General features: G+C 45.2%; 2 protein-coding genes across 2 annotated transcripts; one reads left to right on the top strand and one right to left on the bottom strand.

Moving 5' to 3' along the window:
* On the top strand, positions 1 to 24325 carry tfb1m (transcription factor B1, mitochondrial). The gene is made up of 8 exons (XM_005738991.1): positions 1 to 62; positions 2526 to 2672; positions 3194 to 3345; positions 3529 to 3637; positions 3768 to 3919; positions 4244 to 4363; positions 22379 to 22506; positions 23371 to 24325. Exons 2-8 carry the CDS (start codon positions 2540 to 2542, stop codon positions 23657 to 23659), a joined length of 1083 nt encoding a protein of 360 aa, XP_005739048.1. The 5' UTR covers positions 1 to 62; positions 2526 to 2539; the 3' UTR covers positions 23660 to 24325.
* On the bottom strand, positions 10591 to 16163 carry LOC102215085 (claudin-20). The gene is made up of 2 exons (XM_005738990.2): positions 15776 to 16163; positions 10591 to 15125 (listed from the first exon to the last, which is right to left on the bottom strand). Exon 2 carries the CDS (start codon positions 14944 to 14946, stop codon positions 14218 to 14220), a length of 729 nt encoding a protein of 242 aa, XP_005739047.1. The 5' UTR covers positions 14947 to 15125; positions 15776 to 16163; the 3' UTR covers positions 10591 to 14217.
* Positions 24326 to 25316: the final 991 nt, after the last annotated feature.

The following is a 25316-nucleotide window of genomic DNA, read 5'->3' as shown; positions in this document are numbered from 1 at the left end:
CTGGTCGTCAATACGATGACGAATAAGGAAATTCAAGGAAGAGAGCACCGCCGGTGACAAACGTGGGTAAACTCCTGTGTATTATCAGTCTCGTGTACTCGTTGTGTGCCATTGTCATTTTTATCTCGATTTTTGGAGAAAACGGTCACGTGTTTCGTGTAAATTGGCGGCTTTCCCACGAGCTCTGCGAGCTGCATTTTAGACAGCAAGCTAACATTAGCTGCAAATGTTAGCTCCTGTGTTAAGAGTGTCACAGCAGAGTCAGCTGTCAGCTTCAGAGTGGAGTTCATAAGTCCAGTTATTCAGCTCCAGTTTCTCCTCCTAAGTCGTGGATTTACGTGACGTTGGCCGTCACAGTGAACGTGTTTTCATAACGTGGAGAACGGCACATAACTGTGTGCGGGTGTTTTCATTTCGTTTTCTGCTCAAAGGCCACAAGGAGGCGCACACAAGACACGGAGAAAAAACCTGATGTGCATCTGCTCCCATAGGTTTTTGGAGAGTTTCTGTAGTCTTGTCTCTGTTCCACCAGCACAGTGGATTTTAAGAATTATTATATCACGGTGTGGTTGAAGTGCAGGATTTCAGCTTTAATTTAAGGACGTTTTATACATAGTCCCTCATTTTCAGAGGATCTAAAGTAAATGGACAAACTAAAAAAGGTTAAGTGTGAATATTAGTAGTTCAAAGTGCTGGAGGCTAGACATCATGGACATCACTAGGTGCTGTGTTTCCTGCTTGAGATGCTCTGCAGGCCTTTAGTGCAGCTGCCTTCAGCTGCTGCCTGTCTGTGAGGCGCTCTGCCTTTTAGTTTTGTATTCAGTGACTGATAAGCTGCTCTCCTGGGCTGAGCTCAAGTGACTGGCTTGCTGATTGTAGAATACCCCATTTCTTTGCCTTGAGAAACTTTGCAGTTTGCTTTGGGCTATTATCCACCTGCACTGTGGAGCTCTGTCTGATCCACTCTGCAGCACCTGTCTGAATCTGAGCATAGAGTATAGCCTTGAACACTGCGCGGTTCATTCTGCTGCTTCTGTCAGCAGTCAGATCATCACAGAACAGTGACCTGTCATACATGCTCTTTCCTTCTACATCATTCTAGTAAAATTCACTCTATGTATCATCTGTCCAAAGTTTTCTTTTAGATGATTTTTTTTTTTTTTTTTTTTTTTTTTTTTGGAAAAAGTCGAGTCTGGTGTTCGTGTCTCCCCCCAGTTGGCTGTAGCTCAGGAGGTCCTTTAGGTCTGGCTGAGCTGGTCAGTGCATTAATTTTTTTTTAGTTTTGTTGCTTTTTATTTTATTTTTTTGTTCTGTGACAGGTTTATGTGGGTTTTTCAGTGATTGCCTCCTTCTCTTGTATCAACATCTTTTTGTACTTCATATTCAGAGTTCCAGTGGAAAAAGTACCAAATACAAGTTCAGTACTAGGACTCAGCTCCTGGTCTTTTATCTGCTAAACATGCCACCAAACTGTAAAGAAACAGGTCTCACCTGGTCATGAAGCAGTTTATAAGTCCATGGTTCAGTTGAGCTGAGACTAGGGGTGGGGGAAAAAATCGATACTGTGTAGTATCGTGATATTTTGTTTGCTAATAATGTATCGATACAGGGACAGCAGAAATCGATATTTTGTTACAAAAAAGGTTTTTGTGCTCTGACTTCAGAGCATGTTGATCCTTTTTCTGAGCAAGAATCCTGACATTGTTTTATTTTTAATTAAGTTTAAAACTTTTTTATTTAATGTAAAATTATATTTTGTTTTAATTTACTTTCAAATTCTTCAGTTGCTGAATGGGCTGCATAGTTTTCATAAATTGCATAGTTCAGAATAGCTATAATTGTACCAGATGGTTGCATTCAGTTAAGTTGGACTAGACTGTAATACAAACCGTTCAGTTTGTCACCAATAAAACTGACTGAAATGAGAGAAAGACTGAGTGTGAGACTTTATCAATATTTATTTTATCTAATATCAAAGTTTACCATTATGTACAGAATCTGAATATCGCAAAATATTTTAAAAAATTGCAATAATATCGTGCGTTAAGTATTGTGATAATATCGTATCGTGGGATATATGGTGATTCCCACGTCTAGCTGAGACTGGGTAATTCTTGAACATTTAAACCGAAGCTAAAAGTGTGCAGGTCAATCACATCTTGATTGTTTGATTAAAAATTCACTGGTGTTGTAGGGAAGCATTAAAAAATAATTAAAACATTTTTTGCTGTGTTGATTTTCACTTGTTTTAATTTGTTGCTTTTTTTTACGTTTAGTTCTTATTTTATTTGTCCAGATTGGTCTTGACCCTGTTAATATATTAGTTTTATCATATTTTATTGAGTTATTCACCATTCCACTTGTTGTTCCGCTAGTCGGTTGTTTTATGTTTGTTTTTGGGTTTTTTATTGTAGCTGCTGTAACAAAGGAATTTCTTATTAATACTGTGAGATTGTGTTTTTCTTTGCTGAGGAGGCTCATCAGTCACATTTAGTCTCACAGCTTTCTGCCTTTGTTTCTCACAGCCTTCTCCCCAGTGATGGCTGCCTCGAGGAAGCTGGCTTCCTTCCGCCTGCCTCCCCTGCCGACTGTAGGTGAGCTCATAAAGCTGTACAACTTGCGAGCAGAGAAACAGCTGTCCCAGAACTTTCTGCTGGACCTGAGGCTCACAGGTTAGTCATCCAGCATTTTATTTTCTTTCTTTCATTCCTCCTTCTTCTTTTGCCCCGTCTGCAGTGTACCAAGACCCTTGAGGTCCTTCTCAGGGTACAGTAGCGTGTTACATGCACTTGATTGCACGGTGCTGCACCGCCTTGTTTGAAGGCATCGAAACCGACAGGCTTTCTTTGTAGGTGAGGTTATGTAGATCTCCTACTAATGCGAATGGACCAGCTCAGTTGTTGTAGCCCTTGAGAGCTGAGCCTTAACACAATTATCAGCGATGCAGTGCAGCTTTGATCTGCTCTCTCGTCCTTGGACAAGGTGACTGTTAGATTAATGCTTTTCATCTTCATCACACAGAGGAGAGCAGATATTGCAGCATCACACTCTATTAATCTCAATTTGGACGCCCGACTCTGATGAAAACATTTGATTGAAGAACATCTTATAATTTATAGGCTGCACGAATTGAGAATGTATCCCAGGAAATTACTATAAATGAATATTGAGTGCTCCCTCTCTGTATTCTCAGACAAAATAGTGCGCCAGGCGGGCAGCTTGAGAGATGCCCACGTGTGTGAGGTGGGGCCGGGTCCCGGAGGCCTCACCCGTTCCATCCTCAATGCTGGGGCCGCAGACCTGCTTGTTGTGGAGAAAGACACACGCTTTATCCCCGGACTGAAGGTGAGCAGAACGGCCGGATCCAGGCTGGCTGAACGAGGTCACTCTGCACAAACGGCTCAAACGTCCTCACCTGCAGGAGCCGGCTCCCTCTCTTTGCAGCTGTGGCCGCTTGCAGAGTGACTGATGAGTCCTTTTATTCTTTTTAAAATGATTGTTACCTGTTTATTTTTTCCATTTGCACAGCTGTTGTCTGAGGCAGCACCGGGCAGGCTGAGGATCGTCCACGGTGACATACTCACCTACAGACTGGATCGAGGATTCCCAACAAATATCTCTAAGCCATGGGAGGGAGGTAAGAGGATGAGCGTACGTAAGCTGTTACGGCAATCAAACTGAGGGAAATACGTGTGACTAAAACGTGTGTGTGTGTGTGTGTGTGTGTGTGTGTGTGTGTGTGTGTGTGTGTGTGTGTGTCTTCACAGACCCTCCAAACCTTCACATCATAGGGAATCTCCCATTCAGCGTCTCAACCCCGCTGATCATCAAGTGGCTGGAAAACGTAGCGAACAGAACGGGGCCCTTCACGTTTGGACGCACCCGACTCACGCTCACTTTCCAGAAAGAGGTGGCAGAGGTGGGTGAACTCCACATGACCCACATAGACCCTAAATAAAGTCAAACACCCGTGTTTGCAGATTTCCTGAGCAATCGTTACTCTGCAGACATTTTTATTCATTTCATTCTTATTTTATTGTTGTGATTTAATATTGATTCCTTGATTCATAATTAAAAATACTTTGCAGCTGAGATGAATAGATTTGGGATGGGCCTTTCATGATTCAGGCCAACAGGCTTTATTGATGTTTGCTTAATTCTTCTCTGTCTGTGATGCAAAAATCATCTTTAGGACACGTTTAATATGCTTCAGTAACTTTCAGCAGTTGTTTTTTCCATCCAGAGGTTGACGGCCAGCACAGGCAGCAAACAGAGGAGTCGTCTTTCCATCATGGCTCAGTATCTCTGTACTGTCCACAACTGCTTCACCATCCCCGGACGGGCCTTCGTCCCCAAACCAGAGGTAGTGTTTAAATAATATTTGACTTTGTGACACTGAAAAAACCTCATCAGTGTGCTGCTGAAGTTTAATTACTTTAGAGCTGGAGAAAAAGGTGTTGGGTAGGCGTTTGGCAAAGCACATGGCGTCTGATTCTTGACTTTGTTCCTCGTCCAGTTTGTGTACCAGCCGCTCGGATTAGGCTCTGCTTCAAACTGTAGTGGAATATTTTCGGTTTGTTTCAAGGTGCTGTTGAAGTTTGTGCTGATAGTTACGGTTTATTGGGAAAAGCTATAGCGAGCATTCAGATCCCCGCATGCACACCCTCGGGGGTGATGCTGGGAAAAGATTTCTTCTTTCAGAACAAAATGAAAGAAACGGTGAAGTATATTATTATTATTATAATAATAATAATGATATTAATCTTCAATATCAGTGAACAAGTGACGTTCCAGCTTTCATGACGTCGGCGGGACCTCACGGTGCCACGCTCCGGTCAGACCCTCATCATGTCACCCTGGCTCATCCCTCCACTCGTTCTTCTTGCTTTAAGGCTTCATTAAGACTGTGTTGAATCAGTGTTGTCTCACTTCTGTCTTTGGACCCTTTTTTTAGCTTGTAATGATGCCTGGTGGGTATTTGAGATGTGGCACGATCACACTGTGCCTTGTAATGAAGGCCTTGTTCTTTTTTAGGCCCAGTTTCTCTTTCTGCATCTTTCCACCCGTGTGCGAGCATCAGGGCCGATCGCGCATTTCGTCTTCAGCTTCAGTGTTTAACGTAGGACCAGAGGTGATGCATTAAAAAAAGGATCAATGCTGGCTAATACGCAGCTGGAGTTTATTTTAAATCGCACACATTCAAGTGTTTTAGAAAACTCAAGAGCTCGCTTGCATCTTTTGTACAAATAAAGCCATTTTTTTTCTTTCCCAGAATTAAAGGATAGGTGTTAGGTGGATGTCAGAGATAGACTGCTGGTCCCTCGAAGATGTCCTGGCTCTTTAGGAGACCCACTGACAGTAAATATTTAATCTCCCGTGTGGAGTAAAATGCAGCCGAGTGAATGGGACCAGTGCTGATTGCTCATTCTCTTAGAAGAGATGGATTCCAATGATTATTTCATCGCACTCAGCTGCCTTTCTGTGCATTTGTTTCTCTAGAGCATTTTATTTTTGTGTGTATGTCAAAGTGGAGCTTAATGGGCTTTAGCAGGCTTTATCTTTTGATGTAATATGCTCATATGGTATGAATACATTTGAACAGGGGAAGCTTCATGCTACACATGCGTGCAGATGAATCCGCGCCTCCCACATGCCCACACGGGCCATCTATTCCTACTAAATGTTTTAATGGGCTCTTGGTCAAATTGGTGTCATTAGGAGAGCTGATGGCTGTTTGATGAGCAGCTCTCCTGCTGCTGGTGTCCTATAAAAGACCAGGAACAAGAGCACACAGAGTAGATGAAGTCTATCGTAGTAGTATGTCATGTAGTATAATTCATAAAAAGCTCAGTGGCTCTGCTTTGTTTACTGGTGCACACCAGAGTAATTACGCAGAAAAGCATGAAGAGTAAAAATGTCCTTCCATGGTTTACAGGACAGAGAGGCTGAGAGGAGCGGGACCGACTGAGGTTGCCACTCACGGGAATATTGACAGATTTCCTGCTAAAGAGAAGAAGTAACCGAGATATTGTAGATGTTGAATATACAGAAAGAAAAATGCTGCGTGCATAAATTGTTATGGTTGCTGTGCAGAGTGTTAGTACTGTACACTGGTCACAGTGCTCCTTATGAAGATGGCGATGGCTTTGTAGAGAGGAACTAATTATACTGGTGCTGTTAGACTGCCAAGTACCAAAGGTCTGTGTCTCTGTATCTTTCTTGCTTTCTTCACTTTGCGTGAGCCTTTTTGCGAACGTGTGTGCCAATCATTGTTGGGATTATTCTGCAGCGATGCTAATGCTTTGTACAGGACAGTAAAACAAACTACACGGTAGCAGGTGCTGTGCACACATGGCAATTAGTGAAGTGTAAAAAAACAAAACATGTGAAGTGGTTTAATACTGTGAGATCAAACGAAGCGAGTCCCAGAGAGCCGCTGAAAAAGCAGCGAACCTTTCCAAATAACCACGATGAGAAAATAGCATCACTTCAAGGCGAAGGGGGGAGGGGAGTGTGGGTTGATTGGCCGGCTGATTTGAACGTAGAGGAGGCCGAGTATTGCAGGCTGATGGGATAATGAGAAAGGAAATGTTGAATCCATTTTACATCAGCGGCTGCGGGGGCCCGTATTGACGCGGGGTGGGCAGATAGGCTCTTATCCCCGCTGCTTAATTTGCCAGTCTTGTCCCTCTCGCCTCTGCTGTGTCACATTGAGTGACTGAGATTGTCCTTGAAGGGTTTCGAGAGTGGCGATTGGCTGCTTTGACGGTGTTCCCCCAGGCTCAGGGTGCCCTAGGTCCGTCCCACTGCAGATCACACCTGCCTCCTCTTCCTTATTAGTCGCTCTCCTCCTGTTAATTCTCACATAGATGGACAGACTGAGTGATGCTTGCATCGCTTCTGGGGCTCACAGCTATGCACATATCTGAAGGCTCCCTGAGAAAACCGAAATAGGAACTGCCTTTCTGTTTTTGCTTTTGCTTTCATACACATCTCTAATTCATATTCTGGTCAGGGGTCAAGGGGTTTCTGAGTGCACGCTGACATCAAGCATCTGCATCCTCACTGCCTCCTTACATGCAAAGGAGCTGATTTGAAAAGAGAAAAGAGCACACGTTGACTCGCTCATCTCTCTTCCCCTTTCCTCTCCCCCATCTGGGTACAATGTGATTAAAATCAACCTCTTTCCATCGCAGGCGGGTCTGTAAGTCGTGCAGTAGCTGCTCCGTCGCAAACAACCTGCTGTGTCCTCTGTAGAGCTCCTCGGGGGCTCCACGTTGTGCTAACAACTCGGGTATTTGCTGAATAAGGTGAGAATGAAATTGAGGCATGGGGTAGGGCATAACAGGAAATGGAATGAATAAAAGAAAATGAGCTGAGAAATAAGGGAATAAGGGTGGGTGATGATGCAAAAATGGAAGGAAATATTGGTGATGAAAACCAGAATAAATGGAAGCAGGGTTGGAGAGCAGATTATCGTCTGAATATGAGATTTGTCAAATGAAACAAAGCCCAGAGAGCACCAGAAGACAGATTCATGACAGAGATGGATCTGAGAGGAGAGCGAGGCGTACCTCCAAACAGATGGTCGTCTGGGCCGGTCATCAGCCCTGCTCTGAGTAATGGCCATCACCCACCAACTAACCGAGCCTCACAGGAGGAGCGCCCTACAGATGTTCGCCTTGTACACAATAGTCTACCAAGAGCACAGGCCAGATGAGCAGAGGCTAAATTAAATTTGTTAATGCCGCATTGAACTTCGGTTGTAGCTGGCAGTAGTCAGAGAGCGATTGGACTTGAATTAAAGGTACTGTACATGTACTCCTCCACAGCTCCGAGTTTTGGAGACTTTTTCCTCATCTGTTGAATTAATTTTATCCTTTTGAATTGAAACAGATGGTTCACTGGGGAGCATGACCCAGCTCGGACCACCGTGGTGATGAATATCTTCTCTGTGATGTAATGTGGCCTCGCTGCCCGTCTCTACAGCAAGAGTGAATCTCCTCAGAGGGGCTGTGCTGCTTTCTCACCTCCCGCCACACATCCTCCACTCTCACAATTCATCTAAGCCTATTCCTATCCCGTAAACGGGGTCAAACGCGGTATCAAGAGTATCAGGGAAAGTTATTTCAATGACTCGTGCCAGCCCAGAAAATGCCCGAAGGCTTGGTCTCAATACATCACGGACCCAAGGTAAAGAAATCTAAAAATACTCCCTTGCTTCTTCCTTCTCCTCTTCCTTCATTTCCGCTCACCTTAAACAAAACGCCAAGGTTGGCAGAGCTAGCTTAAGAACATCTCCAGAGAGCCACTGCCTCCTCCTAACAAGTAACTGTGCCGAGTTTAGCAAATTCAGCTCTGTTTGGTTAGTGAGCACGCAGCGGAGGGGGTGCGGTGTTTTAAAAACCCGGCTATCCTCCAAGGAAAGAAAGTTCAGCTACAAATGAGAAAAATCAAATTACAATACATTTATCATGGGGGAAAAGCCTCACCGCGATGGGAGGCATCAATCTATAAGCTATTAAGTTGAAGGCTTACTTGAGTGTCCAATTTCAACATCACACGCGGCGGTTTGTGACTTACTTTAAGGCTTTTTATGGCGACTGAAGGTGTGGGATGGATCCCAATTTTAAAGTTCCAGGTAAAGATTTACTGGCTATATTAACTAGTTTCACTGGTGAGGTGATGAACAGCATCTTATGATTAAAGGAGCTTCTTTTTCTTTCTTTCCTTGTTGCCTGTCTACAGTAATCATCATTTTAGTCAGGAGAAATATAGATTATCTAAAAATACAAAAACCTTCAGCACCCTTGAAGCGTTTAGCCTCCCTCACCTTCAGCTTACCGAATCCTCCCGGGCACGCGTTGGTCTGCACGCTCCAAAGCTAAAATATTAAAGGGCCTCCTTTGAACTGTCACAGCGTATTGTTTTCCTACAAGCTTCCCTTTTGTCATCTTCATAGCTTTTACTGCCTCTGTCAGCAATTTACCGAGCAGCTAAGGTCGTTGCCGTTATTCCCCGGCCTCACATGTGCGCAGGGACTGGAGGAGAGCGACAAAGGAAGGTCATCCTCCCTCAGCGCTGATGAGCGCATTATATTTCCAGTATGAACCTTCATGAGCATAACTGCTGTCCGAATCAGAGAGCAGCACTTTAAGGGTTGTGACACGTTGGTGCAATTTTGAGCAATGTGGATGTGAGCGATGGCATTTCCCTAACGTGCACCGAGTCTTTTGTTCATCTTATTACCATCCACGCCTCCTCCTCCTTTTTTTCCTGTTTGGTGATCTCTGGAAAGACATTTTGCTGACCAGGAAGGTCAACAAACAAATGTGAGCTCGGAGTTGAAAGAAAAGCGCGTGATTAACCCCTGCCTGCAACTGACAAGTGCTCACCTCCCCTCATTTAAAGCTCACACTCCAGATCTGTCATAGCAGCAACTCGGGGTGAAAGCCTTTGATGAAAAATGTAGGTTAAATACACAGAAGAGCAGATCTTATTAGCGTTCCCCCACGAGAGGAGTAGTTATTTGATCTGCACTCGTATTGCATAACCAAACGCAGGGAAAGAATGAGACAGGGAGAGAGAGAGGCTTTAATAATCCATGTTTGTTTCAGGAAAGCATATTTTCACTCACCCTCTGTTGATGAGACTCCAATCAGCTGTAATGAGAGCCCGGATTCTAATTTAATAACCACCCCATCTGAAGTGTATAGGCTAAATATGACACCAGCGTGAACGTGAGGGAACGTGCTGTGCAGGATTGTGATCTGAACCAAACTCCCATCAATTCTGAGACATTTTCAGACATTTTCAATTTTAATATTAGACAAAGATCACAGAGTTTGTTTGTTGTATGAAGGGGAAAAGCTATCCAAACCTAGCTGCTACGGTACCTTGTTAAATCATGAATTAACCACAGAAAGCTTCAGTTTCAGGCCTGATTATAGCCAAACCTGTTGAATAACATTAAATAGAATCTGTGAAGTGAATCAGGCTAAAAGAGAAACAAGTGAGAGACGAGGTCACTGCCATCTCTCAGTCTGGAAAGGGTTAAAGATCCATTTCTAAAGCTTTGAGATGCCAGTGAACCACAGTGAGAGGGATTATCCACATGTTATCCACAAACCTTGGAATAGAGCTGAACCTTCCCAGGAGTGACCGGCCTACCAAAGTTACTGAACGAGCGCATCGACGCCCCGTCCAGGACGGCAGAGAACAACCCCAAACAACACTTAAAAAACTGCAGGCCTCACTTCTCTCAGTCTGACTCGCATCCGAACGGCTCAGAAACAACAAAATGAACGTTTTGGGGTGAAATAATCACAGTCTGGGTTCAAATGCAGTTAAGACGCTTTGGCGTGGCCTGAAACGGGAAGTTCATGCCGGAAAACCCTCCAGTGTGGCTGAATGCAAACAATTCTGCGAATTCCTCCACAGTCATGTGAAAGGCTCGTTGCTGGTTATCATTAAAGGTGGCACAACCAGTTATTAGGTTAAAGGGAAATTACGTTTTTAACATTTGTTTGATCTGAAACGTGTAAATGTGACAAATCTGCAACAAATTAAGAAATGAGAAACGGGGTAAATACCATTTCATAGCACTGATTAATTATTAAAGAACTGGGACAAAGAAGTGTGGTCTGCAGCGGAGGAGTAAACTAGTCCATTTTCAGTTAATCTGATTGATCAGTTGGTCTAAGGATCCTTTTTTTTCTAGCAAAAATGTGATAAAATACCAAAAAGAGAGGCGGCAAAAAATGTTCTTCTTTCCACCAGTTGGCAGAAGAGTTTACATGTCGTTAAACTCGTCGCTTTGTGCCAGATAAACCAGCCAACTTGGATAACTCGCGTTCCCTTCAACTCCCAGAAGTGTCGTTATTGCTTCCTTCGTGTATTCGCTCATGTTATCACTAAGAAATAACTGGAGGAGATTGGGAGCAGCTTTATAAAACCCTTTCTTTAAGTGCCATTTTCAGAGAATTCTTTTTTTTTTTCTTGTTGTTGGACGCACTGCTGTACTGGTGGGTGCTGCATACGAGCAGCCTGCCTTCTCTCCTGCACGCTGCGCAGCCTGTACCATCCAGCAATCTGTACATTTGGCAGGAAGATGAATGCTATCGCCGTCCCCATCGGCCACACACATAAAAGCACACAACATCCAGCAGGCGCGCTGCTTTCACAAAATAGTTTTATTGGTAAAAAATAGAACTACTTGCACAAGCACATTGAGACAACTGTATCAGAACTTGTGAACTGTTTATCATCACAAATATGCTCTGGCAAAGTAAGAAGTGCTAAAGCATCCACAAAAATAAGCTGCAGTTATCAAAACCATAAATCAACGTCTTGGTACAGGATACGCAGGAGAGCTTAACTCTTTTTAGGACCTAGTCACTTTGCACTCTGGCCATTTATAAGCTAATGAAATCACGTGCTGATGATCAAGCTGCACAGCCACAAAAAAGAGAGATTTTTAGCTAATTTTTTTCCCTGCATAATCATATCAGACCAAAAGACTTTCCCTTTTTTCCAGAGTGCCAGTTGTGTGATGTACTTGTCCTGGTCCAGAGAGGTTGAATGCTCAGCCATTTGAACCGAACTGCTGTCAAATAACGTAAACGTGCACTGACTAGTCTTCTTATAAAGAAGATATGATATGAGCGTGGTGTATCTTATACTGAACCGGTGTGAAGGAATCCCGATCCTTCAGTAGGAAACCTAAACGTATTAAAAATCTAGACGCTTGTGTACAGTTGTCACAGACCTGCAGTAAACCGGAATTCCTGAAACAAGCGTTATTTACTTTTCACTCGTCTTCCTCCTGTTTCGTCTCGCTGTGCTTTGGGAAATGAGGAATAAAGAGGATTTAAAATAACCCTCGAAAGCCGCACCGGACTGTACACAAGCATCCAGCTGATTTGGACGAATCACAAATCCATAAAACATTTGCTAATGTAGAATTCATGTACAAACAAGTTGTTAAAAAAATAAACAAAAAGAACTTCAGATATTATTAAAACGTGTCATCATGAGACCATTTGGCACATTCTCAAAACACATAACGTGTCAGTATTACTTGATGACTTGGCACATTCTTTACTTTGTTTATTGCATTGGTAATGGTGCCTGGGCAGTGAGTCGTTGTCAGGAGGCCAGTTCCTTTGGGAGCAGTCTGAGCTGGGCAAGAGGGCTAAACCGGGGCGGGGCAAAAAAAACAACCCCGCGGGGCCACCGGCAGCTCCCACAGCGAATCCCGTGGTGTGCCGGCAGCAGCCTGCAGGTGGCGAGCTGGGCTTAGCCATCTGCTCTCCCCCAGGAAGCTGCATTCTTATGAGAGAGAAGGAGAGAATGTGCAGTTCTATACATCACTGCCAAGGCCTGTCTCAAGCACAAAAACAATATTCCTCCCATCTTCTTACCTCAGAAAATAGAGCGCACGGTAACTGTGAAAGCGTAGCTGCAAAACTGACACGAGTGCGTGTTTGTGTGCGTCTCAGAAGGACATGCTTTCAACATGCATCAGTGTTCTCTTGTCAGGAATCATATCCTGACACAAGCAGGACGGGGAGATGGAGTAAAAAAAGACGAGGGCGACTGGTAGGTAAACGAGGACAGTCTGGTGGATGAAATTTAAGACACTGAGACCCTTCTGCAGGTGCAGGCTGGTAGTGTATGCGCATTGCTGACGTACTTGAAAAACAAGTCGCATATGGAGAATGACTCAAATCATTTTTAGCCTCTTGCCACACGACTACCCAGTTGGCTGTGACTCAGGATTCCTCCTCTTATCTGCTTTGTTTTTTCCTCTGTGCCACTGCACCATTAAACATCTGTTCATCCATGTGAGACCGCATGCACGGCATAGACACCATATAGGGGTGTGTTACAAAGAAGAGCCATTTTCCAGCCCCCCCCCCCCGACCAGGGCTTCTGCTTCATGTCACTGGTTAATAAAGGGGATTAGTGAAAGTAGTGTGAGCAGAGGCTCTGATGAAAGCTTATGGCATGCCATGGCAAGAGAAAAAGATGCCCCCTACCCACCCGCCCACTCAAAATAAAACAACTTGACTGATTGACACGCACATACCCCCAGACAATGCTTGAATTCGGTTTCCATGGCAGTGTGGAGGTGGATGACAGGAGAGAAAAGCACATGCAAAAAGCCGGCGTGTCGGAGTGTTTACTGCATACGAGAAGACGCACAAGCGCATGTGTAAATGTGTGGGCGTGATCGTCTGGGATGGATCGAGATGGGTAGCTGCTACTTACAGGCAGACTGTTTTTGTTTGGATGGAAATATGAGATGGTCCACTCTGCTGCTGAAGTATTGGATCACGCTCTTTTCAATTTCTCTCCATCTCTCTCATATTTCCACCTGCAGAGAGAGACGCAGGCATCTGTTTGCCTGCATTTTCTCTCTTAAATCCAGCCCAGCAGCCCACATCTACTCCTCCTGACAGTCCTCTTTGAACAGTTACAGCAGGGTAATGTTTCTACAGCTTTTCAGGCACAGGCATTGTGTGGCTATGTCTCAGTCTTCTACCAGGCATTCCGCTGTATTTGTACACAGGCTCCACACAGCATGCTTTAGAGGCAAACTATCAACGTCATTCTAGTAGCTAACAAAAATATGCCCATTTATTTCATTAGTCAATTCCATGTTGCATTCTAGTGGACAAGCATAGGATAAACTACAATGGCTTGCTATGTGAGGGTTTCCACCTACTGCTCTTGGGCTTTATATTGCCTGTTTTATCAAATGAGAGGAAGGACTGAACGATTGTAAATAGCAGCTAAATAATCGTATGTTTTTTCCTTCAATTTAAACCTTTGGCGAGGAAAAAAAAACTCCACTCAAGGCTTCCTTATTTGCTTAATTCATTCCGCAGGGAACTCTGTGTGATTTACTGATGAAGGATGTCTGCGTTTGGTTGGCAGCTTCCGTCAGTTCTGCAGCACCTTATCCCGGTATCCTGGCTCCTTGCACATTCACGCCGTTTGTTCCAAGGCGCTGCTCAGGGAATACCTCGACTGCTTGTGCTTGCAAAACAGAAAAAAGAAGATGGAGCAGAAGGAAAAATGTGATTTCAAAGTTGTTGCTCTCCTCTCTTTTTTTTTTTCCCCCTCCAACTCCATCCTTGAGTAGATCCTAGTGCGTAGCCGTGATGTTTCCCCTCGGGCTCGTCTCCCTTTGGCGTGCACAGCACTGCGTTATTACACGTAGTCCTGCAGGCTGTAGCCCGTCTTATTGTCTAATGGGGAGAGAGAGCAGTACTGGTGCTGGAGCTCCTGCTGCTGCTGAAGCAGCTGTTGTTGCTGCTGCTGGAGAAGCAATTTGTCAGGGGGGGGCAGCAGGACCAGATCCTGGGGTCCGTGTCTCTTTCCCGAGCAGGACATACAGAAAATGGACCCCCCCACAAAGAGGAAACCTGCGGAAACAAAGGCAACGTACACGGCACCTCCAGGCTCAAACTTATTGCTCTCGGGAACGCTGGAATCCAGGAAGTTGGTGATGACCTCGTTGGTAAACCAAGACGCAGGCACCAGACACAGAAAGCCTGCAGCGACGAAGCAGCCGCCACTGGCGATGGCGGCGTGTCGCTTGGAGCGCCGTCCACCTCCCCAGCGCGTGCATTTTAGTCCCAGGGAGGCGAGGCAAAGGCCCATGGCAGCCAGTACGCAGCACAGCACCATAGTGGTGCGAGCAGTCTGCAAGTATGCGGGTAGTGAAAGCACTGAATACTTAAGTGTGCAACTAAACATGCCTGTGCTGTACCATGTGCAGTCCATCCACAGTCCCTGCATCTGGGAGATAGCTGTGATGATGTTGGAGCCCACATCTGCGCTCACCTTCCAGTTAGGCAGCAGAGTGGCCACCATGGCGCCCATGATGCCCAGCAGAGCTAGGACAAATCCAAATATCTGCATGCCCGTGGATGCCATGCTGCTTTTCAAGTCGACGCCGCTGCCGCCTCAGCCGTTGTCGTCTCCGGGCAGCATTCACCCCGCTCCGGCACCGCTGCTCGTGGACCCCCGCCGCCTCCCTCCCCTCCTTTGGTGGTGCACCAGCTGCCAGTCAGAATCCCCCAGTTCCCCGGCTCCTCAGCTGCAGCTCCACTGGGCTGGAGGAGAGAGACGGAAATGAGAAATTCACATCTCATTCACCTCACACAAGCGCAGACTTTTTTCTTTTTTTTTTTGGCTGGAAACAAAGGACAGCATCAAGCACTGGCGCTAAGAGCTGGCTCAGGCTCACTGTAGGTAAGCAAAACACCGCCGGTCGTTGTGCATGTGTGCTCTACTCCTCTGCTTTTACAGAGCTACTGTCTGTGAGGAAGATGAGTTTGTGTTTGAGGTATTTGCCATGCTCAGTAGTCACAGTATGTGGACTCTGAGCTGCAGTGCCTTCACTCCACTCACACAGTCGACTGTATTTTCTACCACTTTGATTTCAGCGCTGTTTACCGAACAAACTGAGACTAGCCTTTAAAGACTTGCACAGCCTCATCTAAAGCTGGAACACCAGTTATTATTTACTCGGTCGCAGAAATAAACTTTGAAAATAAAGCTTTTTTTTCTCTATATTACTATTTTATTTTTTTATTTTTTATTTTTTTTATTCACATTTTTTAGTCGGACCTCCTGACATAACGGTTTTTCTCATTCACGGCTCGTTCCAGCTTGTAATGAACAGTAAACGCGGGCCACTTGTTTCCGTTTTGTTTCCCGGTCCAGTCTGAAAGAAAGCAGCGCTGTGGGAATGATCTCTTACCCCGGCTGGTGCAGAGCTGGCGCGTCACGGTGTTCGCAGTGATTCCGGTAAACACGGCAGGCTTCTGAGGGGGCGAGGAGCACGATTCATCCCGGACCGCGGAGCCGTTCGAGCCATCCATTTCCTTAGCAACAGAGCGGAGAGACCACACAGGCTCGGCCGGAGCCCGGAGGAATAACCGGAGCTCTCTCGCTCTCTCGCGCGCGCGCTCTCTCTCTCTTTGTGAGTCGCTCCTCGCCGGTTTGTGTGTCTGCGCGTGCGTGGGCTCGCGCGTTGGAGCAGAGCGGTCTCTGCCTCCCAACTTCAAAGACGGCTCAAACCTCACAGCTCCGCGCCGCTACTGTACTACCGACGCCTCCTCCACCTTCGAGCAGCCAGAACAGGACCGGAACTACTTCTGCCGTTTCACTCGAACCGAACTCCTTTAATTACTGATTTCGCGTCATTTTCGCTATTTTCTACATTATTTATCATTAATTTCACTAAACAATTACGTGACTAGTCATATATAAGTTATATATTTACATGTCTTAGGTTTATATACAAAAAATGACTTTTGTCCCCTAGAGAGAGCTTCAGTAAAATAAAACTGTCCAAACATCAGATTTTATCTGGTTATTTATTTATACATTATTTTTGTGAATTTGTTTTTGTGTTAATATTTTAGAACTGATTACAGTAGTGCATGTTGTTACAGAGTGCTATTTGTTTTTTGTTTTTTATTTTACAAAAGGGTCATATTGGCGTATAAAGAGTTTATGAAACAATAACAGGGAGAAAAATCCTTGTGCTATGCAGTATAAACTGCCCGGGGCTTTAAAAGCGCCTTGTTTGACAGAAACCTGTACATTTCCCGTTGTTTCTGGCTGTATAATAAGCAGATTTTTGTGTCGTGCAGGATTAACTTAAAGACCAGTTACAAAAAAAATGTGTGGCTCGTGGCTCAAGCATTTATTAAAAGATACCAGAAATCCCCCCATGATGGGGAAAAATGCTGCTAACTAACAAAATAAAATGATATTCATCCCATTGTTGCACTGAGCTTCCTAGTTAATCATAATTCAGTGCTGCTGTTGTTAAAATGTATGCCTAAGTAATGGCTGAGAGGGCTAGATAAGATTTCCAATCATAGCCTGACGGTACCATGGGGAAGGGTACTCTAATTAAGGCAGAAGAAATAGCTGCTATGATTGTGGCCAGATGAGCTGGTCAGGCTTTGGTATTGTGAGGCTTTGTTTTTCTAGGTCCAGAGGCCAGAGGAGCATGTGTATCCCGCCATGCCAAAACTGACCCTCCCCAGAGCATCATCTTCATCAGCATCAGTCAGCAGGATGCTAAAATTCACAGCTGCTCCCCTGTCTTTGCCCGTCTTTCCTCCCTTCCCTGTAGAGGACATAGAACAACAGGGGGAGTGGCTAGGACGGCCTTGATTCATGAATGACAAAGAGGACAAAAGAGCGAGAGAGGAAGAAAATCAGGCAGGGTTTAATAGAGCCGATATCCTGATATCCTTGTAAATGCAGATGTGCGTTGCTCTTATTTTGCTGCAAAGGCACAAAAACGTCCGGCTGTGGGAAATAGTTTTGCCAGTCTCCCAACTGTAGTACACGCCAGGTATTGGAGACGGTGATGCGTGGTCATTACGTGGAGATGGTTTGGTAGCAATTGATTTGTTTAGCTATTGATCCGGTTGTTTATTTCTACCCAGCCTCCACTGTTTTTCCTGTAAACTACCCCTCAGAGACCCTTGTCTTAAAATGAGATGTGGGGATGGTGCACACAACATTAGCTCCAGTGTGATGCCGGTGTCGACCTTCGGCGCTACATTCTTAGAATTCCTTGTGGGACGCACCTGCAGCGAGATGAGAGATTTTCCAGTTTTCTACACGCACACTGCAGTATGGCGTGTGTGACCTGTCTCCTGGTAACTGATGAGATCTTAAGTGCTGATGCTGCTGTTGTTCGCTTAGAAGCAAGATAAATAAATAAATAAATGCATTATAGAGGGAATGGATGTAGGGGGAGAAGAGCAAAATGCAGTCAACAAATACCCAGTGGGTGCAGATGTGACGCTGTGATGTGTGAAGATTTTGTGGGCTATTATAAGCGTGGTCCCTTTTTATTTTATCACCTTACAGCAGAGCTCTCCAGCGTTTCTGCAGCGTAGCTGTGAGGCGCTGCCGGCCCAGCCGTGCTCCTTTTTGCCCGCGCGAGGGGCTTTTATCGTTCACTTTACGGGGTTTTTTTTCCCCGTTTTATGTCTGCTCTTGCGTAATTGGTTTTCAGGCTCATCGCCTTGCAACAGCGATTTGTTCACAGTTCCGATGCAAGGTGTCTTGCGATAGCTGTGATGTTGCTGTCACTGCAATCTTGTTGCAGAGCAGGGCCCAAGTCTAGTTTCACCCTACATAATATGTGCAAACCCGTCTCAGACAAAACATTTCTGACATTTTGTAAAATTACCAGCATATTAAAGACTCTCTTCGGGCTACACCGTGAAGCAAGTGGCCGAGCCTGGACTGACGTGTGTGAGGCTTTTAGTGTCCCGTATGAACTTCTTTTTCCCATGCTATCATCATTTACTGGCACAGTAAATTTCACATTTTTGGGCAAAGTTCAAGCTTTTCTATGACGAAAGTTTCTCTCCAAGGAGCTGATCTTGTCAGAGGCTAGGCTGGAGTGTCTCGAATGTCCTGTGTGCATGCCAAGGGCCAATTTCATGGGAAGTATGCTGGGCTGCCTGCACAGGAAGCCCTAAGCCCTTCCTTCTTAAACCCCTCAAGCAATATCAGCCTGGTATATTCAGTGGCATTGACTGCTGCCTTTTCCTCTCCGAGAGGCTGTCTGCCTCCTCTGATGTAATGGAGGTTGTCTTCCCAAGGTATTGTCATGATTAATGCAGCTCTTCCCTCTTCGGTTGCAGGATCTCCGTGAGCTTTTGTCTCGTGTATTCCCTGGCTGTATATAGCTTTCTTCCATCCCCCAGCTCTTTCTCCAAACCTGCCATTATGTAAGTGTCGGAGGTTCAGGTAGTGTAGTGGCTAGAGCCCGAGGGCCCCTGCCATCTCATCTTGGCTACGCTTAGAGGGACATGACAAATTACTGCTCACACGCAATTGGGTAAAGTCACCAAGAAAGACACATCGGAGATGGAAATGGGGGGGAAAGGAGAGCAAGAGAAGGAAGCTGTATAAAGTAATAGTGCTGCTTTTGGAAGGTCAAACACATGAAATATAGTAAAGTGCAAATCTTTTCATGCAGACGTCCGATTATTGGGTCAGAAAAAGGTCTGAAGTTGAGGACGAAAGCAGACGTGACTGTTCAGAGCGCTCGAACCGAATCACTGTACGCTTCATAAAAGGCGCCATTGTTGGTTAATCGGATTATTTGAGTTGCCATATTTGGAATAAGAAGCAGGTTCAGAGTTGGTGTAAATGTTTGAAGTCGTTGTTTCCCAAATGTAATCAAGTTATCTGAATTAAGTGAGTCAGAGCGAGAGGAATGTTCATGAGCTGGACTAAAGATCCTTACATAACAGCTCAAATTGGGCTAATGAGTCGCTTGTTTATTTTTCTTCTTCTCCTAAAAAAAATGACTCCCACAGTCTGGCCAGCCTGTGTGCTCTGCACAGGTGATCCCCACTGCTACCTTTGTACAGCACAGGGTGAGGGATAATGGGCTCAGAGGGGGTCGGTAAGTCTGGGATATGCTTCACAGAGAGCATTGAAGGCATGTTCACAGCGCCTCGGCACAGGAGCCAGGTGACGGCACGTGATTTAAGATGGAGTTTCCTTACATGTTGGGGTTATCGAGGGGAGGGATTAATGGCAGGGAGTGGGACATATTACAGTGGTGCTACCTAGTGAAGTCATGTAGCAAGGCCACACATAAATCAAACGGGCAAAGTGACTTGGACAAGCTGATGGCTGAAATGCTGCTGCCTGTATAGTCCCAGTATCGACTTTTCCCTTGCTCCTCTCTTAAATCATGAAGTGCGGAATATAAATGGCCTAATTATTCCAGCAGAGAGTGAAATTAAAGACGTTCCTTTTTATTGCTTCTTCCTAGCAGATGGTGGTCTGATCTAGCGTCACCAAAGCACCCATACAAGTGTTTTTCCAAATTCCAGATACCATGTCCTGACTGAATTTCTGTCGACACGACAGGTGGAGACGGCGCCCGGGACGGCTCGTGGCCTTTGATTGTAAAATATTCTCTGTGTAAATGATAAACTCATTTTGAAGAAGATTTAAGATTAATTGTTTATACCCACGACATCCTTTGTCCCTGCTCCTTATGCTGCATCCAGTTTGAAGCATTCCCGTACTGTTATAGCGCACAGCCTTCAGGGCTGGTGAGACAAAGAGTCTCCACTGCTGCTGTCCCATTAAAAGCCTCTTTGGCAGGATGCTCAGCAGCAACCAGGCATCTCTGGACTACACAGGGATCTATAGATCTGATATGAGATAGAGCTGTGGTTTACAAGCGCTCCTGAACGCTACATCTGTTTTTAAAGAAAAACAACAACTCTAAATGGCTTAATTAAAATCCTTTGGTACCCTTGGACCACTTTATCTTTCTTCCCCTAATTATCAACACCAGCCACGACTCCCGGACAGCACGAAGCAGCTGAGAAGGAGAGTGAATCACACAATCCAGAGATGCAAGCCACATGGGTGCACGAGGAGCTCCGCGGGGCACGTCGTCACCACAGGAAGACTTTGAACGGAGTTGAATTAGATGTCATTTTATTTTACCCCCGTTAAGCGTGAGAAGGGGGCGCTTATCCTTAGGGGATGTGTGGTTCACATGTTTGTATTGCCTCGAATCTTTAAATTAACATTGCCAGTCATGCACCAGCACGCTTTGCTCCTTTTGCAGCTTTTGCCATCTCTGCGGTTCCTCCCAGCGTATACCTGAATAAAAAGTCATGTGAAATTACAGATAAAAGCACTTAAGCACTACGAAATGTGTTATTATTAAGAATAGCACTCTGGATGTGTGTCTATGTAGCTCCCCTTTTCGATGTGCTCGAGCAGTCCCACTCAGTGCTCCCTCCTGAGGGAAGTAAGGCTATTACCGACTATGGAAAGACTGACAGGCAGCTGTTGTGCTCTGCTGCCTGTGGTCTGCCTGAGCTTTAGGTCCCCACGCAGTGCAGTATCACCCTGATTGTGCAGTATCTCCTTTAACTATAACTTACAGAACTGGCAGCATCATGTGAAATGTGCTTGAACAACGATGTCCTTCTTTGCGCTGCTAAAGCAAAGATCTGGAGATTCAGAAATAGTCTTTTTAATGTATTTTGGTTCTTTTGATCTCATCATGACATTGAGGAGATAAAGAGAGTTAGAGGATGCTTTACAGGAGAACAAGTGAAGTGCTAGAATAGAACGTGTGTACGTATAGATGCTTGAAAGTAAAAGATCTGAGAGTGAGAAAGATGCACTCTGCTGGCTCTGACGCGATTACTTCATCAGTGTGTCATGTTAGCTTAGAGCTGACACAGGAAGGATCAGGAGGAGGCTGCCAGAGTGGAACTGGAGCCGAGAGTCCCACCACCAGTCCTTAACTGGGGTTCGCTTCAGGTTCCCGAACGGGGGGTACCTAAAGGGGGTTTGTGGTAACACTGTAAAGACTTCAGCTGACGTGAAATAAAAAAGTGCGTCCCTGGTCTCTCCGTGGGCAGCTCTGGATCACCTCCAGTATAGCTGGTCCTGCTTTCTCCTGCATCTGCGGTGTGCTGGGAGGTTCCAGATTTATGGATTTTATAGATATTATTTATTATGTTTGTGGTTTTCAGATATTTTGCTACAAGTAACAAAAATAAATTAATAGTCAGATGTATTACGGTGTAACACATGGCCTTATTCGTTTATTAGGGACTATGGGGCTGGTGTTGATTTAACCTGATTGGCTTCTAAGGTTTTAAACTGTTGCTGTAGTTTCTCCTGAAACGCTCGTGGGACCATTTGTCCAAATGTGACCTTCAAAAACAAAAACATTTCCAAAGTATCTCCACCTTCCTGGGCTCCACCGAACCCTGGAGTACTTTTCTGGGACCTTCTTAAGTGAGCTGAAAGCAGGTATATGCGATTTAGTTCCCGCTGAATCATCCATGGCTGCCTGCATCGCTGCATCTATATATGGTCGGTCCTCAGTGGAAATGTTAGAGGCAGATAGTGGGATAAAGAGATGCGCTCTACGGTGAGTCAGGCTTGCAGGTATTAAGGAACTCGGTGGTGATGCAACAACAGAGACTCAGTTTCTATGGTCCATTGCACAGGTGTTACTGTGGCAACTGGAACTAGCTCGCCAACCAGCCGTGCTGCGTCATCTTATTTTCTCCCTTCCCTCCTTCTTTTATCCCGGAGTGTTGAGCCCTTTCCCTCTTTCGCTCTCTTTGTCCAGCTTTGTATCTCTCGTGCCATTTGTCAGGAAAGCTTGTTTTTTTTTTGGCACACTTGACATTCCCCCTCTGATCACACCTGACTGCTCTTTTTCTGCCACTTTCTTTCACCACATTCCCATGAGCACACTCTCTGCAGTCTAGTTTTAAGGTCTGTGCTAACCCCCCGCTGTCTGGATTTCCTCTCGCTGTAGGTTGACGTGGGAGTAGTTCACTTCACCCCCTTGGTTCAGCCCCAGATCCAGCAGCCCTTTCAGCTGGTGGAGAAAGTCGTCAGGAACGTTTTCCAATTCCGTAGGAAGCACTGCCATAAAGGAGTCGAGTAAGTACACGTTAACCTAATGAAGCTTGTAGGGCCTCGATCCACTCTTTCCCTCTTTTTACTTTTTAATCCATGCGTCATTCACATCAGTTATTCTCTCTCTACATTTTTCATGTCTGACGGCAACGTCTTCATCTCATCGTTAATTAGAGTGGCTTTATATTTTTTTTATATTCACCATTCAGACAGCTTTTGAGTGTTTCTCTAACCAAATCTGAACATTCGAGTAACTTCAGAGCAGCTAGTAACAAAGCCAGACACCCACATGCGTGTGCCCATCGCCCCCGTGCCTGTTAGGGAAGTGTATGTAGGCCCGGATAACAAAAGAGCGCTGGCTGTTTGAAAGAGAGCAGCAATTATGAGTCACTGAGGTAGCATAGGAAAACGAGGAAGCATATTTTATGTAACTGCCGTGGGTCGGTGGCAGCAGCACCAAACTGGGGAGGCGGCACCAGCACTCGAGCACCTAAAAAGCATCTGCAGATTGTGTGGAGCTGGCTGTCGCTCGCTAACCCGCAGCGAACGAGTCCGCAGGAACATCTGAGGCAGGGACAGCTTTCAGGGTGGGAGACGGCAAAATAAATAAAAATTAGCAATTGAAATCACAGCTGCTCTGTTTCTGATTTAGAAACTTTGTGAGTTTAATGGCAGCCCTGGACTATGCAGTGTGGCTGTGGAGTAAATTAACAATTCATGAGGACTTTGTGTGATTTCAATTAACTTCACCGATCTGAAATAATTGCTGAGGGATAATTTCTTTCTGTTTGAACTTTCTGATGCCATTAAACTTGCATGATCGTTAAGATATCAAAGCGGACTAAGCGCAGGAATCTGTACTCTCGTGTCGTCGCTTTTTCCCCACAGGAAGTTGTTCCCTGAGGCGCGTCGTGTTGAGCTGACACAGGAGGTGATGCAGCAGGCCGACGTGGACCCCATCCTGCGCCCCACAGAACTCACCATACCCCAGTTCAGGGCGTTAGCAGATGCCTACGCTCGTCTCTGCGCTCACGAGCCCGCTCTTCTCACCTACGAGTTCAGAGAGGAGCTCAGGCTGAAGCACGTTGCCAGAAAAAGCAACACGGCATCATCGCCTACACTTACGGACGCACCGAGCGGCGTGGCAGAGTCCTCTGCAACCCCGCTGAAAAAATAAAAAGCATGGACACCAAGAGAAGGGGACTAATAGCTTCTGTTAGCACAGGGAGACAACAGTCTGCTCTTAGCTGTGACATTTCCACCTGGCATAACCATGCATTTTTAAAGCATTTACCCTGCACACACACGGCAATTTGGTATACAGGAAATACTGGGACTCACACACAGGATCCACACAGGCTTTGGCTCAGCCCCTTAACCATTTCCTGGGATCCAACAGCTACCAGCAAGTCATGTGTTTTAGGGAGGATGAAGAAAGGCGGCTAGTTCGTTCCCCACAAAAGCTTTTTAAGAGAAAGCATCTCTTTATGTCCCAGTTCTTACTTCTTATCCATCTCACATAACACCTCATCCTGTGGGACTGAAAGAAACAGTGTTTTCAGGGTGATTTAGACAAGGAGAACATGGCAGGTCCATATTCAGGCCACTTTTATTCCTTCCAGTGTGTATTGCTCAGTCTCTGGGGAGACGGCGCTTTAAGGGACAAAGAGTGCTGTGAATTTGTCAGCTCAAGAAAGACTCGTCATGCAAAAGGAAGATGGCTGCAATTAAAATATTTTTTGTTCAAAACTATTTGTGTTGCGTTCTGTGGGCTAATGGTGGGGTAAGATGTGCTTGTAGTATAACTGGAAAATGAGGCAAAATAATAAAATCTTACAAGTGACTGTTGTTTGTTTAATCAGAAGTATGAATAAACAGCAGCGTGTGCAGTGTTTCTTGGTGAAAGCATTGTAGTTTTAAATATTCCTCTATGAGCAGACTGTCACCAGCAGAACATGGCAGCGCTGCTTCCTGCCAGTATGGCAGATGGCGTGCTAGGGCTGAGTAGTTGCCAGAGTTAGAATTCACTCAGTTCTGATGATAGGTGGGTGATAATCGACAGCCACAATCAACAATCCGCATGACGTGCAGGAGTGATGTGATGCGCGCCGTTCAGTCTGCTCAGTCACCCCAAAATAAACTGCTCTTACGATAAGCTTTTATTTTGGTAGATGACGGCGTGTGGAGGAGGACTGAAGGGTGAGGAATTGCATCACGCAGAGGAGGAAGATAATTAGCCACTAACGAGATGCAAGGCTGCGGTCGTAGAGGCATTTGTTTGGTTTGTCTGATACCTTTGAGCATTAGTGTACGCATCATATCTCAAAGTCAATTATACTCTGAATAATGTACAGAAGCGGCCAATCAGGCACCGTGTCCACCACAGCTGTGTGAAGACTGTCATCCCGCAGCTACAGGTGAGTGAAAACTTGATGAGCTGGTCAGGAAAGTCACCTGTTATATTTTTGGATCAAAAATTTAGTTTCATTTGGTCTTTAATTAGTACACAGCGTCAGCATGGCTGCAGTAAACTTAGTACTGCAACATCATGCTACAGTAAAAGTAGATAAATATTTATCTAAAAAGAAATTATGTAATTTCTGCATCCAGCTTATCAAAGTTCTTAAAATGTGTATATTATTCATTTTTAAATGTGGGGCTGGCTGAGCTCGTGTTGGGCACCTGTATGAGTTATGATCATAAACTCGATGGTTTTGTTTTTGGACAGTGTCTGTAGTGCTGTTACTGTTACATCATCACAGTGTGATTAAAGTTCAGACTTTCAGCTTTAATTCAACGGGTCTAACAAACATTTTGCATGAATTGCATGCTTT

This window comes from Pundamilia nyererei, unplaced genomic scaffold (assembly GCF_000239375.1).
Source record: "Pundamilia nyererei isolate P.nyererei 1_Seehausen unplaced genomic scaffold, PunNye1.0 scaffold00088, whole genome shotgun sequence".
In the NCBI taxonomy this organism is placed as follows: domain Eukaryota; kingdom Metazoa; phylum Chordata; class Actinopteri; order Cichliformes; family Cichlidae; genus Pundamilia; species Pundamilia nyererei.
This window is presented reverse-complemented; position numbering and strand designations above follow the sequence as displayed.

Excerpts from the sequence above, each read along its gene's own strand:
- tfb1m (XM_005738991.1), top strand. The coding sequence starts at position 2,540 with ATGGCTGCCTCGAGGAAGCTGGCTTCCTTCCGCCTGCCTCCCCTGCCG. Across the intron at positions 3,346-3,528 it reads GCTTTATCCCCGGACTGAAG|CTGTTGTCTGAGGCAGCACC; the intron begins GTGAGCAGAACG and ends CCATTTGCACAG. Across the intron at positions 4,364-22,378 it reads CCTTCGTCCCCAAACCAGAG|GTTGACGTGGGAGTAGTTCA; the intron begins GTAGTGTTTAAA and ends CTCTCGCTGTAG.
- LOC102215085 (XM_005738990.2), bottom strand. The coding sequence starts at position 14,946 with ATGGCATCCACGGGCATGCAGATATTTGGATTTGTCCTAGCTCTGCTG.